The following is an 18,997-nucleotide window of genomic DNA, read 5'->3' as shown; positions in this document are numbered from 1 at the left end:
TAACCCATTAGAAAAACAGCCTTTGATGGAATACGACCAATTCCTTCTCTGTGATTCATGCATTCTATGGACTTTCAGAATTTTCATTTCTAATTCATCTCTCTCACTTATTACTTTAAAACACATCAGAGACTCATGAATCAGAGAAATTCTGCTCCTACTGCATCTAGCATCACTAGAATCCCATTAATGTAAAATAGTTTAATCCCCGAGTGTATCACTGAGTTTCACATGACGTCATCCTACCCTTGTGAGGTGTTTCTGTACCTGAAGGGTGAGTTGCTGTGTGATCATCGGGTGCCATCGCCACTGAGATCTCTCCTCTCACTGCACTAACTTTGGTCTGTGAGCTCCAGTCAGCATGGTCATAGCTGATCCTTATTAATGTCACCGAAGCACTGAGCAATCAAAATATGTGGGGCGTAATCATAAAACAACTAACTTTATTTTGGACCTCCACTGTCCCTTTAAAATGTATTCTGCAGGAATATTTTTCTTCATGCCCCTGAATGCAAAAATATTTTCTGATTATTCGTCGACAATGCAAAGTCCTATGGTTATCTTAAAGAGAAGCAAAACCTCACTTTAGTAATTAAAATTTTCCAGCCACTGAAAAGAATCAAATTCTGATCTCTTACCCAGGGAGAAGTGTCTTCTACTTAACCACTTCTTTCTCACACATACTTCCCGTTATTGCCTTCACCTCAATGAACTAACTTCTGTTCTAAATCTCCTGGGCTGGACCATAGACTCTTGGGAGGATCAGTGGGAATTTATTCTGATTTGACTTATACTATCATAGGATGGCCTCACACTCTGGGCTGGATCAATTAAACCTACCTTTTCTCTCATGGAGGCTCCTCGGCGGGGCATCCAACAGCAGCTCCTCCAGAGCATATCTGCCACCCAGCCCCTGGGTCCCTAGCATCCTCTCTCCCTGGACCCTTTTTGTTGGAGACCTATCCCCCTTGCAGGCAATCCCCTTGGGCAGTACTCAGAACAGATCCTGCCTCTTTCTTCCTTCCGCATCAGGCCCAAGGGCAACACGCACAGTCTCTGTTCTGCTCAGGCCCATGCATCTCACTTAAGCAACCCCTTGTGTCTGCCGTGATCAAAGGGTCCATCCAAATGTGGCTCCCAGCAGCATCTCCAGCCTCACTACTACTGCAGTTCACTACTTTCAACTCCAGAACTTCCAGTTGTTTGTGGTCACCTGTTCTTACCATGCTCCTTCATACCCTCCTGCCTTTGCTCATACATACTTTACCTCGAACGCACGTCTCATTTTTCTTGGTCTGGCAAACTTTATGCATCCTTCAAGGCTCAGCTCAGCATCCTCTCTTCCAGGAAATGCTTCCTGAAGCTACAGATTGGGCCAAGGATCCCTTTTGGGCATTCTGACAGGAGCCTATTCTCATTTATAGTTAATTATTGCTACATTATATTGATAGCATCTGGTTATATATCTGTCTGCTACACAAAATATGTATCTTAGTATCTAGAACAATTCCTTTCACATTCTCGAAACAAAATCAACCTCTGCTGAACTGAGCTGAACTGAATAAATCAAATTGCTATGTTTTGTGGATGTTATGCCATGTTATGTATTTTTGTCCCCATTTCTGATTTTATGTTTTCAGGTGTCTGTGTTCAACTATGTATTTTTGATTTCTTGGGCTTTTGCTCTGCCATATGCCAAGCTACGCCGTCTGGCTTCAAGTGTCTGCACTGTCTGGACATGTGTGATCATCGTCTGCAAAATGTTGTACCAGCTGCAAACCATTAAGCCTGAGACTTTTTCTGTTAACTGTTCCTTGGTGAGCCTCAAAGACGGGGTAATCTTCTTGACTGGCCATTAGGGAAGTGAGATGGATATTGGGGAACCTATATCCCCAGGCACATTTTGTCTGACCTTTAAGTCACCTCAGCAGGTTGGGTATATTTTGGCCCAGTGTGCTGGACCCGAGTCTCTTCTCCTTTTGAGATTTCCCTTGTGAAACGGGTCTTCCCCTCCCCTTCTCTTCATGTTCTTTTGCTCAAAACTGAAGGAGAATGATATGAACACTCCTAATTGATGCAGCCATTTTTCACTCCCTTTTGTCTTCTTTTCAGCCAAATGAAAATCAAACGGATATACCTCTCCACCAGTTGAACAAGTCTCTACTCTACAGTGCTCCCGTTGACCCCACAGAGTGGGTTGGACTAAGGAAGTCTTCCCCTTTGCTCGTCTACCTGAGGGTAAAGGCTTCGCTGCGCTGAGTTGGTGCCTCTGTGCAGTTACTGTCTGGAATCCTTTCCCTTGAGAACCCTGCTATCACATTGAACAGTAACCTCATCTTATGTGGCATTTAGGATCACCTTTGAAACACATGACTAAATATTAAATTCAGTATTGCATTGTGCTGAAAAGAAATTGATCGAGTAGTTTGTGATTAATTGAATAAAGTATGACAAATATATTCACTGGAACATTATAGAAGCACTAAAATATTAAGGGCGATTGGTAATGTCAGACATTAAAAGATGTTCAAAATATATTAAGTTTTATGAAAAGCAAATTTCAAAATGCCATACATAGTATAATCTTTTTTAGATATAAAGAAAAAATATTAACTAAAATATCCAAAATGCTCAGCAGTGATTATTTCTGAGAAGTAGGTATAGCATTACAAGATTTTTTTGTGGTCTAAATTTTGTTTCTACAATTTTTAATAAAGGGCATATATTACATTTAGAGATAATCAAATCTTTGAGCGTATCTTTGAAAAAGGAGCTTTGCATCAGTTATAAGAAGCATAATGAAAGCAGTATACTTCAGATCTTTCACATTTTGCTTTAATGAATAATCTGAGAAATTTTAAAAATATGCTGACAAGGCACTTAAAAAATAAAACATTTATATTCAACACCTGGAATTTTTAAATGTACTAAGTATCCCATTTTTGTGTGTGTAGCTTTCTAGTTTCTTTTCTCATCTGGCAAAAAATCTAGTATGTGATATACCAATAATATCTACCATAAAGAGCTTTTAGAAGATATTTGAAAAGGATGATTACAATAGTATCTAGCACATATAGTTCCATAAATACTATTTTATAGTTATCATCATCATCATCGTCATCATCATCATTGTTATCATCACCATCAATGTCATCTCTGTTATTATTATTTTATCTTGATTAGCTTGCTTCTTAATCTACTGCTTTCTCTAGCCAGACTTCAGAAGTGTTCAGAAATTTCCCCTCTAATGATTATCTCACTCCTCCAGCCCAGTCTGTTTCCCAGGACTTTCTTGTAGAACACTGTAGAAGTGTTTTATACTTCTAGTTGCCAGTAAGGTTGGACTGCCCCTCAAGGTAACGCCATTGTTTTCTGGTAGAGGCAGGTACTTTTTAGGAACAGTAATGAGTATCACCAGGCTTTTGTCTGGAGATTCTAGATCTGGTTATCATGGAAATTAGCTTGATTTGCATAAGGGAAATAACTTCACCCTTGTTACCATAAAACAAGGAAAATGAACATTGAATTCAAGACTATATTTTATATAGGTGGGATTATATAAAGTGTTGTCCTTATATACATCGAGAATGGAATCAAATGATTTTTTATGAGGATTGCTTAAAATTACCAAGTCGTAAAGCATCTGTTTTCACACAGCTGTGTTTTCTTGCTTATAGAATAATCTCCTGATGCTGGCCATTCTAGCCTTTGAGGTTACAGTTTACCGCCATCAGGAATACTATCGGGGTCGAAACAATCTCACACCCCCCGTGTCTAAGACCATCTTTCACGACATTACAAGACTCCATCTGGATGACGGACTTATTAATTGTGCCAAATATTTCATAAATTACTTCTTCTACAAGTTTGGTCTGGAGGTGAGTTTCCTTGCTGATGAGTTTTCTTTCTCTATTCTGTGAATATCCCAATAGCTGCTTTTGGCTAGTTCTCCACTAGAGCTTCGTCGCACATCTCCAGGCCATGATTACTAATCCTCAGGGACTGCAGAAGGAGATTCTGCTGAAGAGTTAACCTGGCCTGGTTGAAAGTTTTCAAGATTGAATGCTTTCTTATTAAAAGTAAAATATTATTTCTGTGCACTCTGAAAATATTATGTTTTGTGCATGCATCTTAGCCAAAATGAATTGTTTTGACCTGAAATGATTGTAGTAGTACCTGTTCCTTAGTAGAATGAATTTGGAACAGTGATTTTCATGAAGAGGTCATAGCTGTAGTTCTCTTCATGGTTTGAAATGGTTCTTATTGATAGCGATGTAGTCAGTTTTTCCCTTGGAAATAATGTGTATAGTATTTGTGTCTTCACGCTAAAAGATACACAAAAGGCAAGACCTGATAAACATGTGCAGGGAGACCTACCCTCAGGAATGCAGGTCTCTGCTTCCTGCACAGGGCTGACACCACTCCCCTTCCCAGTAAACTCAATTTATTGCCTCTTTTCATCCTTATACAGATGTGTTTCCTAATGTCAGTTAATGTAATCGGTCAGCGAATGGATTTCTATGCCATGATTCATGCCTGCTGGCTGATCGCCGTCTTGTATCGACGCAGAAGAAAAGCCATTGCGGAGATCTGGCCCAAGTACTGCTGCTTTCTGGCCTGCACCATCACATTCCAGTACTTCATCTGCATCGGCATCCCCCCTGCTCCCTGCAGAGGTGAGTGTGTGGTCCCGCAGCCAGCCATTCTTACTGTGTGCCCTACATTGTGCACAGTGAGCCAAGGACAGCAAAGGAGCACGTTGACTTTGTTCCTCACTATCTCCTTCTCTGCAGATTATCCATGGAGATTCAAGGGGGCCAGCTTTAACGACAACATCATAAAATGGCTGTACTTCCCAGATTTCATTGTGCGGCCCAACCCAGTGTTCCTTGTCTGTAAGTATTGCAGCCTTCGGTCACAGAGCACTGGTACTTGGTTTTATTTCTGCTAATCCATCTTCATGTGTTCTGCATTAGCACCTTCGCTTCTTCCACTGAATTTTATAATCATGTAAAGGCTTGTCTCAATGCATTAATATCACAGGTCGTTAATGGCTTCTACTTACCCTATTACATTTGCAAAATTAATAAGCATTGAAATACTATGTTCATTTTCATAATTTCACCTCCCAACACACACGCCCACCCCCAACCCCAATACACATCCCTACATACCCACCTTCTAGAGATAGATTGGAGAGGGAGGCCTTACATTTTGTGAAGCAGTGGTTTCTGGCTGCCACCACAGCTGGACCAAATCTAAAGATAAGACCCTGGTTCTAGCAAGATGCTACCCCAAGTGCCGATGCTCTTGAGCTGGGCTGCAGCCCTAAGCACTTCCAAGGACAGGCTGATGATCCAGAGGTGAAAGGTTATTGTCTCCATGTAAGACAATTGGGAGTGCAAGGAGTAGTGGGTGCTATGGAAAACCAGAAAGCGAGTGTACTGCCTACATACATTCAGGTTTAATTTGAACAATGAAGCAACTTGGACAGGAGACTGCCAGCCAGACTAGTGTGAGGGCCTTCTTCAGACTTTTCCTCTACTCTCACAAATAGGCCCATAATTGTCAGCCACTCTCACCAAGCCTCATTGGGGTGTGTGCTCTGGGAAGAGTCTTTGATTAGAAATGCAAATGAAGAAGGAGAGGATAAAGAAAAACAGAAATGTCTGTTTCTACCACAAGTAAAAAGATAAAGATGGGAAAAGTGCTCAAAAGGCCTCAAAATTTTGGTAATGATGAATGCAAATGAAGAGCGTCAGGAAGACTAGTAATTAGCACCCGATACTTTCACACACCAACATGCAGGCAAGATCCAAGGACTCTTCTGGAATGTCTGTGGTCCCTCTTGCAACCACCATGGTGGGAAAGGTGGGACTTGGCCCCAACATTGGAATCCAGGAAGAACTGCACCATGAACTCTGGAAACACAGCTCACTTAGGAGTTCAGGAGCAACTCATGCTGTATGGGAACTGTTTCCTACTCAGGTTTAATTATCTCTATTTTGCCAGATGACTTCATGCTGCTTCTGTGTGCCTCCTTACAACGGCAGATTTTTGAGGATGAAAACAAGGCTGCAGTGCGAATTATGGCAGGGGACAATGTTGAGATTTGCATGAACCTTGATGCAGCTTCCTTTAGTCAACATAACCCTGTACCAGATTTCATTCACTGCAGGTAAGGACAGCTGCACAGGTTTCAAAGCCACTTTGGCACATGCTTTTACTTGGAGTATATACCTCTACTTCCAATTCTGTCTCTGCCATTCTTGTGATGCTGACATGAAGCTAATAAATGTGAGACAGGGTGGTTCCCTGTCTGGAAGATGAGCCTCTGAATTATAGTTCTGCTTCTGCCTTTGTCAGCATTAAACACACTTTTTGTTGCCCTGGGTTTTTTCCTCTTATTCATACACAAAGTGACAAGTGACGATAAATACTGCTTCCTGGCTCTTTAGCAGAGATCTTTCCTCCTCATCACTGGTTTCTTCCTCATCCTCCATCCCTCCTCGTCATCCCCTGTCCTTTCTCATCATCTTCTGTCCATCCTCTTCATCCCCTGAACCTTCTCACCCCCCACCCCCGTATTCACTGGGCACCAAAGACTAGAGGTCACCACAGCTGCCCTTTGCTGACACTCTCCTTGAGCACTGTCTCCTCTGTGGCTGTGCATGGGCTCCCTTTGTACATTTTTGCCTTCCTCAGTCTGATGACAGCGGATCTTGGCAGCCTAATCATCTGCTCCATAGAGTTTGTTTAAACCAAACTAAATTTCTCACTGTGTATTCCTTCTGCATTCACTGTGTTGCAGACTCCTCATAGGTTTTGTCACCTGGTGCCCAGCCAGTGAAAACTGCTCCAGTCTGCCTTCCCAACAGGTTTCTTCATCCTATAAAGCCTTTAAGACTCAACTCAACCAGCAGTGTAGGAGTCCAACAAATTGGTGTGATGTTTTATGCCACCTTTACACACACACATTGGAAGCCCTTCTGTGTATTCCGATATTAGGTCTCCCGTTAGTCACTAACTCTATATGCAGTGATCCTGGGATACTGAGAAATACTGACATTTTATCCACTCTCCTTTGGGTATGAAGTCAAGGAAGGGTATAATATATTTTAGAAAAAAAAATTTACAAAAACGTTTAAGTGTTGAGTATTGTACTCTAAAAAAGGTTAAGTTCAAAAGTTCATTAATCTGACAATGTACCTTTAAGGCATAATTCATTCTCTAATAATGCTGAGGAGGTCAAGTGCAGTGCACATTTCATCAAGAGATTACTTTTTGACCCTTAGAAAATAACAACTCATTAATCAAAGAAGTGACCCAGGATCGGCTCTTCTGTGCTTCTCTCCAAACCCGGGAAGAGAACCAACCAAAGCAAAACCTCTAAAACGGAGAAGCTCTAATTACACAAACTCAGATGGGATGTGGCCTGTAGGGGTAACTTCTGTCAGGTGTCCATGACTGTGCTGTGGAAACTCCCAGCAACTACTATGTGCTGCAAGATGACTGAGACTGAATGTTGCCTCACCTTCCATCAGGAAGGCCAGGGAGAGAGGAATGCTTCCCTAAAAAGGAATCTTGACTCTACCCACGGATGGGCAAAGACAGAGAGAGTGTTGGACAGAGCATACAAGCCCCACCGAGGCTGTGTCTGCTTTGTTAGAATTATTTCTGCAAGGAGAAACTTTTATCTCTAGTAAAACCTTTGTATGTAACATAGAATAGCCGAAATCTATTCATTTTTCATTCATCAAAAGAAACCCACTCTTAACTGTTCTCTCACTCCAGGAGGCATCTATATCTTAGAATTTCCTTTGCCATACAATTATTTATGCCTCTTAAAGAAAGACAGGACTTTTGAGTACTCAAGTAATAGACAGGAAATGTTGCTGTTTGTGGGAAATTTGATCCAAATCAAATAACGATAAACGTGCGCACAGTGTTTTCACAACTTCCTATTCATCCATTACGAATTAGGTAAAGATTTCCTGTAGAAGAGGCAGTGTCAGATGAAAGATGAGTACAGAGTTCACAGTCTAACTTGAAAAGTGCTTTCATGTAGAGTCAAATGGGTAGTATGATTTTTTCCCTTGTTAAAGTAGAATCTCCCGACTTAATTTTTTGTTTGTTAGTGTTGTTGTCCTTTGATGGTTTGGTTTTGTTTTCCAGATCGTACTTAGACATGTCCAAAGTGATCATCTTCAGCTACCTCTTCTGGTTTGTCCTCACGATCATCTTCATCACCGGGACAACCAGGATCAGCATCTTTTGCATGGGCTACTTGGTTGCCTGCTTCTATTTCCTGCTCTTTGGGGGTGATTTGCTATTGAAACCCATCAAAAGTATCTTGCGCTATTGGGACTGGCTGATTGCATACAACGTTTTTGTGATTACGATGAAAAACATACTGTCAGTAAGTGGCTCCCACTGCGTAACACGTTTGTGGTTTCAGTGTAAGGGTAAACAGTCTATTCAGTGGTTATTAAAAGCCCATTGCCTATCACACTGCTCTCTTAAAAGCCCCAAAGAAGATGTTGCAAATTCAGAATTCAAATGACCATTTATTACTCTTTGTTTTGCCATATTAAACAGAATCCATTTTGCTCATTTTTAGCATCTCAAGGTCATATGACAAGAGGATATGTATTCATAGAAATAAATTCTAAAACATATTTTATTAATTCAAATCCCATCTCTTCTGAGGAATGATTTATTATCACTCCTATTGTACTACAAAATGACCCATTTATGAGTTAAACCAGTCATTGAATCTCTTCAAAAGTCATATCATGTTGGCTAAAAGCAACTCTCTTATCTAGAAAGAGCTGTGGAAGTAGTAAATAAAATGAGCATAGCTCTCTATCACACTATGTAGGGTGGGGCATGAGATGGGAAAGGCTACTGAAAGCATGAATGTTTTATGTACCCGTGAGATGTAGTTGGACACTGAGGAAATCACAGCTTCATGATTGCCTCTGAGCACAGGCATCCTGAGCAGGGCCCAGTTAAGACAACAGAGGGTTGCAGCAAACCCCACCTCTTTCCTCTACAAAGTTTGGCTATTCTGCTCTTAAATTTCCATGTTCCAGGGTACAGCTTTTCTCCTAACCTGATAGATAATTCAAACTGTCTGTAATCCCAGTCACATAAAATCTTTTGGGCCACAGGACACCAGTTAAGTTATTTATTATTCCAGAATATTGAATAACAACCTTTCATGAGCTGAAGGAGTTAATACATCTCTAATTGATCTTGACTTAAAGTTAATCATTGTGCCTGCTACTCTCAGGCTATACCTGATCATGCATTAGAAGAACGGTGATGTAATGACTTCCTGCTTTTCCCCTTCCTAGCTACTTAAAGATGAGCTCACCAGGCAGTCAATTCAGCTGTGAAAGAATGTAATTTTTTTTTTTGGCATATCCACTGCTGTGTGTAGGTCTTAGAAAGTTGAGTTTATATAACTATGAATATGTATTTGATAATTCATTTTCTCTACAGTCCATTGAAATGTTAATTTTCTAGTTGATAGTAAAAATGATTTTTTTTTAAATCAATTTTACCCACTAGTATTTATTTACACTTGGGGGTAGTATTGAGTGTTACAGGAGACAGTATGAGATAGGACAACAGAATGCCATTTCATTCTAAAGCCAGTCTGATGGTGAAGGATCCATTGTCAGAAGCTGATCCCTATAACCATTCTTAGAAAATATATGGCTACAAAGTCCATTCATTCCTTCATTGTGTAAACCAATATTCACTGTTATTTGCTAGGCACTGTTTCATATCTTGAAGAGCTAGAGATAACTAGTACTCAGGCTTTACCCTCAAGTAATTCACATTCTAAAAGCAAAGATCAACCTACCTATAATTTAAATATGATCAATGAGTTGATACTAATTATCACAACATTTCAGGAAAACAAAACTAAACTAAAAAGGAGTACCTACTTTCTTGCCTAAGTAATCTGGGAATGGGCTTTTTAGAGGCGATGCCATTTGAAGCCATCAGAAACTTGAAAGATAGATTAAAGGGTATCCAGGGAGACAAAGTGGGGAGGATATTCCCAGCTTAGGGAACCTGAACAAAAGCATGGCTATGTAGGAATGAAATATGAATTCAGAAAACATTTTCCAATGAGTAATAGTGCTGAGTACCTGCTGATCTGGGAGCAAATCCTAATTATATTCTCCTACCTCACCTGTTCCCAGGAAATATACATAATTCAGCCATCACCTTTATGTGTTAGCTTGCAATGATTAATGTTTGTTTAAACTTTTTCCCCTCAAGACTTGAACTTAACATAACTATGACAAGAAATCATTGGTATGACACAACTACATCCAAATCAACAAAAAAGATTCCTTTACTTAGAGAAAAGGCAGAAAAAAAAAAGCTACATAACACATTCTAAGAACTTTATATTATGCAGCTTGTTTATGACGATGTCATGGCAAATAGCATAGGTTTAATATGTCTGACTTGTGAGGAAATAACTGTATCAAAAAGTCCCGGGGTTCAGTGCCCATCCATTTGCTAAAATAGAGCTCTGCTTGTTCCTACCATGGTTCAAGATTTCCTTTTTGAAAAGAGAGGTGCTTCCAAGTACGGAAAACCTCACACTAAAGACTCTTCTTTTACTCATTGGATTTAATTTTCCCCAGGAAATGATGGTACTACTGAAGCATCAATTGCACTACTCCACGGTGACTGTAATTTTAAATACTGTTGAGACCTCCTGCAATCACTGGCGCTGAGACTTTGTGAATTCTTGCACATGTTGGGATTACAAAACAAAAAGCTATTTTTCTGGGCACAGAGTTTCAGAATGTGCCATTCTCATTTGTTTTTCAGATAGGAGCATGTGGATACATTGAAAAATTGGTTGAAAATAGTTGCTGGTTAATCCAAGCTTTCAGCCTGGCCTGCACAGTCAAAGGCTATAAAATGCGTAAGTATGAAAAGCAAATTTGGGAATGGATGAACAAAGAAGGAAGGACACTTATACTGTTCTTATTAAAAAATTGGGCCAAAGCATGTAAAGAAAAGAGATAAAAGTAGAGTTCAATTTAATCTCTACACAAAGGCTGTAGGATTATACGGCACTGTGAATCTATTGTCCATAACATGAAGCGCCCTACTGCAGGCATTTTGGATTATCTCCTACAAACTTCCCCAATCCTGGCAGGTCCAGGGCGCCGGGGAAGCGGGGAGGCGGGGGGTGGGAGGAGCGAGGGGGATTGATTAGAAAGGGTTATGGAAGTCCACTCAAACCTGTGGTTGTCGTAGTTAGAATCTTGGCTCATCATTGTAATTCTGACTTCCAGGCCCTTCTCTCCTCAGGAAGCTCAGAAAACCTCAAACTCAGGAAACCAAATGGGAAGAGCCACAGAGTTTCTGGAATTAGACTCCCACCATGATGGAGGCAGAAATCCCATTTCCATCCCTCTGCCTCTTGTACCAGAACCTAGGGCAACACCACACATGTTCCTCCATGGTGCTCGGAATCGGGGCAACTTGAACATGACACTCCCCCATCATGGCTTCCAATCCATGCTATACTTTGCAGAGGATAAATGTCACTGGAAATTTGTTTTGGCTTAGGATCAGATGTGCTGTCGAGACCCCTTCTTCTAATAGACCCTTCTGCATTATCTCTTCTCTGCTGCCTAACTCTAGGTAGAGCCCATTCCCAGAAAGGATGTTTTCTTTTCTACAAGAGCATGGGCTCTGACACTGGGACAAGCAGACATTATTTCTTTATAGCCCTTGTTGGGGTATGTGTGTGGGGAGGGGGTGGGGGCGGGGTCTCTTTCTCCCTGAGAGAAAGGAATATTCAGGATCCCTCTCTGGCAAGGAGCCCTTCCTGTGTCTTACGTTGCCAAGAGTTCACTTTGTGGTTAGCCTTATGAATCAATGTTCATATTGGATGTAAAGTGTGTTGCCTTGCTTGTAACTCATAAGCAAATTGATAGATCAGACTGTTGCTTTAATTAGCCTGTGTGAATAACCAAGCCTGATCATACCACAGGTTTTATAAAATAACAATGGAAATGGATGTTAATTTTAAACTTTTTTTCTACTTTCTGCCCTAGCTAATAATGATTCCACATGTAAACTACCCAGTGGTGAAGCAGGAATTATTTGGGACAGCATATGTTTTGCTTTCCTCCTGCTGCAGAGAAGAGTATTCATGAGTTACTATTTCCTGCATGTTGTGGCAGATATAAAAGCTTCACAAATCCTGGCATCAAGGTAGGGCAGGCTTCTTTTTCTTAGATCCCACCCTTTTCCAGCCCCTGATCTTGCAGGTTTAGAGGGAAAAACTGGGAAGTGGTCTAGGTGTTAAAGGGAATATCACTGAGATAGGGAAGTGTCAAGGTCAGGTGTGTGATCGCCTAGACTAATGTCCCTGTCTCAGAGACACTGGCCAAATGAACAGTAAAATCAGTGACCTTGACAGGTCGGGATTGGAACCAAACACCATCGAACTGAGGTTGAAGGTAAAGGCTTGGAGATAGTGACTGCAATATATCTGACTGTGCAGGGGCAGTGATATAAGAGTATGCATAGGAAAATGTGAGGTGTACAAGGGTTTTCTAAGATTAGTAAGGTCTGAGATGTTTGCGTGCTCGTAAGCAGGTTTCAATGGCAGTGGAAAGGTTGAAAATGTGGAAATAGAGGAATAAAGAGAAGGATAGAGTCCCTTAGGCTGCAGGTGGGGAAGAGACCTGAGCACAGGCGGGCCTTAGGCAGGAGAATGTCACCTCTTTCTCTGTCACTGCAGGACAGGGTGTCCACAGGAGAGGTAGCAGGAAGCTGAGTAAGTAATTGCTTCCTGACTTACATTCTCTCTGTGAAGTATAAAGCTATGTCATTTACTAGGAGTAAAAAGCCCTTGACAGAATTTTAGATTTGAGAAATGTGTAAGAAGTTTAAAATAGCCACTAGAGATAAGCAGAAGAATTTCTGGGGAGTGTGGCACAGCAGATAGTCTGCCAGTGATGTGTTTTCTGCACCACTGATGACAGCCTATCCAAGAACAGGCCAGTGCACCACTGGGATCCTATAGACTTGGGATTTGCCAAGTGAATGTGACTGATGACAATGGGACAGAGTTGAGGATATTAGTTGGCTTGAAATGTGAGAAAGAACAGAAGGCAGTGGAAAGATAGAATCAAAGAAGCAGGAGACTGAAAATCCCATCGATGGGGCTCACACTCCAACTTTGCATATTCCCTTAAGGAATCCTCAGTTCACTCTATATCCTTTTCTGCTTATTGAGTAGAGAACGAATCTGAACTCAGTTCTTGCAAATGTTTTCTAGTGGGACAGTTATAACAAGGTCAGGTGAGTAACTCTTTGCTAAGGTAAAATGTCTTTCGGGACAGGTTTGAAGAGGTGCATGGCTTCTAATGTCTTAGAAAACACAAACCATTTTATTTTTTATTTTTTACTGAACTTCCAGGGTTGTGAGCAGCCACTCCCTTCCGGGAAAGTCTGCACCGTATTCTTCCACTGGGAAGGGGCTTCTAGACAGGGCCTCATTACTCCCATTCCCAGCTGAGAAACTCCAGTCAACAGCACAAAAAGAAATATTTCCTAACCCATAGCAATCATTTCGGGGAAAGGTGAGTAACAATGATATAAATACTGATTTGTCCTATGTTTCCAATTTTCCTTTAGAGGGGCTGAACTTTTCCAAGCCACAATTGTAAAGGCTGTAAAAGCAAGAATTGAGGAAGAGAAAAAGTCAATGGATCAGCTGAAGAGGCAGTAAGGATGCTTTATTTAGTTTCTTCTCTTTTCCTGTTATTTTTGGTTTGTAGATCCCATTTAGCTGCCCTCAGCTCTCAAGACGAGTCAACCCCATGAACAATATATTTGTGTTAACTTTCACAACTGCCCAGGTATTTATTCTTCTGTCAGGCAATGGCTTATACCTGCTAGACCAAAAATGCAAGTCATTTAAAAGAAAGGTGGCTACAATATGGTAGAAATGGAGACAGCTTAAGTAAAACCAGTGTCAAGTCTTAATTCGGCTGCTTTCTTTGGAACCATGAGCAAGTCATTCACATTCTCTGAGTTTCAATTTCCTGTTTTAAATCAGGGCTCACAATTCTATCTGGGTTTTTGTAAAGATTAAATGAGTTAATAAATGAGATAGCATCTTGCCCAGCACCAGGCACTTGGAGTAAATGATCGTTATATCTGTGGGTTGAGGGAATAAATGCAGAATCCTATAATTGAATATATATTCAATTATATATATATATATGTGGGTTGAGGGAATAAATGCAGAATCCTGTAATTGAATATGTATTCAATTATATATATATAATTGAATACATATATATAATTGATACTGTATTCAATTATATATATATATTAAGACTTGACACTGGTTTATATATATATAATTGAATACAGTATGGTATAGCTGTTGCTGTTATTGTCTCCAGCTACTTAAATCAAGTCTAGAGAAATAACAAATTTGGACCCACATTTAGAATGTGTTCTCGTAAGTGAGGACCGTTACTATGATTCCCTTCACTGAATTTTTTCATTTGCTTAAGTAACAGAAGATCAGAATAAAAAAGAATAAAGGTAATGATCATCGCAAAAGAAACTGAAACTGAAAAAGAAACTGAAAATGTTGTTTAAGCTGCACAAAGCAGAAATGGTGCTTAAATCAGTTTAAAAACTTGAGCAACATATCTAGAATTTGAAGAAACTATATTAAGAAATGAAACATTTCAGGAGGGCAGATCTGGGAAACTGAGTTCAGCATTGCAGTTTCTAAATTTCTTGAATAAGCAGATAAAATAAAAGGCACTAAATCAATAATTAAATGTGCAATGATACATTTATCCAGAACCAGTAAGATATTAGATTTGAAATAGAGAAGAGACATAATGTTTAATAGAATACTTATGAACATTTGAGGAGTGACTCGCTATTTACAAAACAATTCCCCACTCATATATCTTTTCGTTTGATGTTCACAATTATGTGACATATTATTTTTAAAAAACCGAAATCTGGGAGAATAAAGGACTTACATTTCACAATATTCTGTGTTCAGAATGGCTTTGGTACAAGGTGTACATAGACATAAAGTATTGCACATCAAACTTTAGCATAATTATTATTTATCTTGTTATTAAGACTAGCATCTGTATAGTACAAATTAACATGGGTATATTTTAAAAAACATGGAGATACTTGTTTCTAATAAGAAATCATTCACAAGTCCCAACTGTTAACCATTTTGTTGATGATTTTAGCTATATACATAAAAGTGCAAACCCAAAGTATGACCATGTGATAACTGTGGACGTGTTCTTGGTATTGCTGCTGCTCTTGCATCTTACAGAATGGATCGTATCAAGGCCAGACAACAGAAATACAAAAAGGGTAAGGAGAGGATGCTGAGCTTGACCCAGGAATCAGGGGAAGGCCAAGACATCCAAAAACTCTCTGAAGAGGATGATGAAAGTATGTCGAGACATTTCCCTCTTATTTAAGTACCTTGACATTGAATAATAGCATGATATTGGGTAGGGCTGTAAAATAACATTAGTTTTTATTATGCTAATGTTATCAGTGTATTTTTTTAACATCAAGTTTTACATTCCCATTGTAAATGGGATATATTTCTTTTTCTCATAAAGTACATATTTAACGAATCCATGACTTTACAAGTATCTTTTCTTCAGCAAGACAATTTTAATCAACATATAACGTAGCTTCTGTTTCATAGACATGTGTTTCTAAAGAAAATGGGCATGAATTTGCTTGGTTCGTTTCTTTAGGGAAGATATTTCAGATACACAATCTATTTTATTTTTAATAAATTTTGTATGAAAATCAAGTATGTATGCATATATTGTGTGGTATCTGAATAATGGTAGTTAAATATCATATAGTTATTATCTGTTTCAATGAAACTTAAGATGAAGCATATACTTATTGTATCTAATTATAGATACGTAATATCCAATTAAGTTAAAAAAGTCTTCTTATAGATGCTTGCATGCTTTTCTGATTGAAAGAAATGAAGAAATTATGCATATTTTCTAGCACATAGTATCTATTAATCATCATAACTTTATTTTTTCAACCATTCATTAAAATAATCACAAGAAATATTTCTGGTTTTGGATATATATGCATTTTAACAAATTATTTACCACTAAATTGTTCTATAAATTTTAGGTGATGCTTCTTTTCTGTTAATTCAATAGAAAATTCAATGTGAGATGTATTTTTGACAGATAATTCCTTCTTTTTTATATTCTTTCTGTGCCCTCAGTTACTAAAAAGAAAATGAAAATGTGGCACAATTTTAATAGAACACTTAATATTTACCTTGTGAAATTGACTGCTAATACATGTAAACTTTTCACATTCAGTATAATTCCTTTTTCTGACCTCTGATTACTTTTGCAACTTATCTAGATTTTGACAATTGAGTTGTTAAAGCGTGGTTTTCAAAATTTGTTTTCTCATTTTATAAGAATTAATATTTGGACATATTTTATTTTAGGAGAAGCAGACAAACAGAAAGCCAAGGGCAAAAAAAAGCAGTGGTGGCGGCCTTGGGTTGATCATGCTTCCAGTAGGTTTTCTCGATCCTCTTACAATTTCATCGATTCTAACCCTTATATCCTTGACCAGAATTCAGGCGTCCCCATGACCTATGTGTTCCATGCATGGTTTGATCTTTGTGACTTGATAGGGGGTCAGTTTACAGGAAAATGGTAATGTAAGTGAGTCTCTGAACCCTATAGACAAAATCTTCCAGAGAATTAGCTGATTACCATACTGGTTGAAGAAAGCCAAATGTATGGCTTACATACTCCTGAGCACCATTTATGGGCTCAGAAAGGGAAGAATAATTAACTACTGTGTTATCCACTTCTGAGATCTAGAGCTCTGCTGATGCGTATTTGTTTTATGGCTGAAAACCTTTATTAAAATGAGTTTCAGCTCTTCCTGGGACTCTGATTTAAGGACAATCATTATGTTCAAAGTGTTTGTGGCCTTCTTTGTAAGACGCTAGACATGGATGCCAATGAGCCACCCCTCCTCTCATTCCCAGAGCTTTCATTTTATTTGCATGTAAAGATTTTTTCCAGTTTATTAAATATAAAAATGAGGATAACTTAAAGTGTATTTACTTTCTCACTCTGCTTCTTCCCTAGTTTCAAAAGGCTCTTCAAATCCAGGGTCCAGCATGTGGCCTCAGAGCCACCTGCAGCTCAGCCATGGCTAATTAAGAGCAAAGTCAGAAAACAGTTTTTGAAAAGCAGAACTTGATAGCCACATAGAATTAGTGCTTTTCCCTCTTGATCATAAAAAATAATGAAGAATTATGGAACTCACTGGCTATATCTGTTCTGCTTAGCAGAAGTAATATCACCCACTATTGGCCAATGGTATTATAATAGAATGATTCATTTAAATCTAGCCCTTCTTAAATGTCATAGAATATTGAATAATTATTAATTATTTTGAAAGTTACTTGTTATGTCTTTAGTCTTTTTTATCTTATAATGTGTTTCAGTAACTCTATCTAATGTAATCAGACAAAGAATATCACCAAGGCCCATAATGTCACATAATGATGAGAGGGGCTCTACCAATGGGATATTCAGAATCACTAGAAAATCAAATTGATCAGAATCTTTTCTCATATGTAATTCTCAGTGTCACCTAGATCTGATATTGCCCTCTCTTACTCTGGAAATAATTTTCTGAAATCGGTAAACCAACTTAATGAAACAATATTCCAAATGTGCTCAGTATACATGGATGTAATCAAATTTAATTCTAAATATTGAATTTTAGCATTATAGCAGAAAAAAAAATCCATGAATTATAACGAGTTTCATTTCATTTGCTGCCCAAGGCAAAGACAAAGATTCAAGTTGAAATTTGTGTGACACTTTAATTTACTGTCCATTGGCATGTTAGTCATGCACACAATTTAATAATGCATTGCACTATATGCCTATCAAGTCACAAGTAAACTATGCCTATCTTCTTTTTTTAAGGGGCCCTTTGCTAGTTTAGAGAGACCTATCCATTTCAAAATTGTGTCATATTGAATATTTTGTCCTTTCAGCTGGGGTAAAATCCCATTGCAATCATTGCGGTTGTATTTCCTTTCTCATCTAAACATTACATTTTGGAAGGAACTGGATATGGTCTTTGATAATCATCTTACAAGTTGGGAATAATTTAAAGAATTTTCTATGAAGGTTACTGACATTAGATTTTCTTATTCATTTCACCCTCATTATACCAAGTTCTTGAAGACTGGTATTAAACTAAACGTGCCTTGTTACAATACCTTATGGTGCAATAATGCACGAATGTGTGTAATTCATAGTTTGGAATCAGATTCTGAGCGTGGTGTTAAATTTTTCTACAAAACGTATTTCCTTTTACAAGCTTGTGGGGAGAGAAAAGGAATGAATATGTGGTTTATTTTTTTAGACTATGACAAGTTCCAAAATTTATCTTCAGATCTGGAAAAACTTTATTAAAAGCCCTTATTTCTTTAAAAGTCACTGGGCTTTAAAATAGATATTTCTTAGAGGTGATAAGTATAAAAATAAGTATAGTTGGAACACCCTTGTGTAAATCCATTGACAGTATAATAACACTGCTAAGTTGTTCATAATATTTATAAGTATTCAAGACCTTAACGAAGTCTACAGGTGACAGATCTCCCACTTCCATACCTATGTACACACATGCAATTGCATTATTGCTGTTCAATGATACCTTCCATTCCAGTATAGCATGTCTTCATGTCAATTCAATATAGCCTAAGTCAATGCCAAGCCTCACTTTATTGTGAAATACTTGAAGTAAAGGGCTTAGTTTTGGGGGGTAGGATTTTAAAAGTTATTTTCACGCTCAGTTGTTCAGCAATAACATCAACATTCATGATATGTATATGGACACAGGCTGGAGG

At 38.7% G+C, this 18,997-nt stretch overlaps 1 protein-coding gene across 7 annotated transcripts in view; it reads left to right on the top strand.

Annotated features, from left to right (window-relative positions):
• Positions 1-18,997, top strand: part of PIEZO2 (piezo type mechanosensitive ion channel component 2) — a 382,528-nt gene that overhangs the window by 303,194 nt on the left and 60,337 nt on the right. For all 7 annotated transcript variants that reach the window (XR_005649322.1, XM_039845973.1, XM_039845987.1 and 4 more), the window contains 12 exons: positions 1,641-1,817; positions 2,113-2,238; positions 3,678-3,878; positions 4,472-4,676; positions 4,794-4,895; positions 6,013-6,178; positions 8,176-8,419; positions 10,864-10,960; positions 12,105-12,264; positions 13,696-13,785; positions 15,386-15,507; positions 16,559-16,630. Coding sequence is in view for 6 of the 7 variants with exons in the window: in XM_039845973.1 (XP_039701907.1) it covers positions 1,641-1,817; positions 2,113-2,238; positions 3,678-3,878; positions 4,472-4,676; positions 4,794-4,895; positions 6,013-6,178; positions 8,176-8,419; positions 10,864-10,960; positions 12,105-12,264; positions 13,696-13,785; positions 15,386-15,507; positions 16,559-16,630 (1,762 nt within the window). In the remaining variant the exon portion in view is untranslated. The remainder of the gene's footprint in view (positions 1-1,640; positions 1,818-2,112; positions 2,239-3,677; positions 3,879-4,471; positions 4,677-4,793; positions 4,896-6,012; positions 6,179-8,175; positions 8,420-10,863; positions 10,961-12,104; positions 12,265-13,695; positions 13,786-15,385; positions 15,508-16,558; positions 16,631-18,997) is intronic.

This window comes from Pteropus medius, unplaced genomic scaffold (genome assembly GCF_902729225.1).
Source record: "Pteropus medius unplaced genomic scaffold, Ma_sr-lr_union100, whole genome shotgun sequence".
Classification (NCBI taxonomy): Eukaryota; Metazoa; Chordata; class Mammalia; order Chiroptera; family Pteropodidae; genus Pteropus; species Pteropus medius.
The sequence above is the reverse complement of the archived record's forward strand: the minus strand, read 5'-3'. Positions and strand labels throughout refer to the sequence as shown.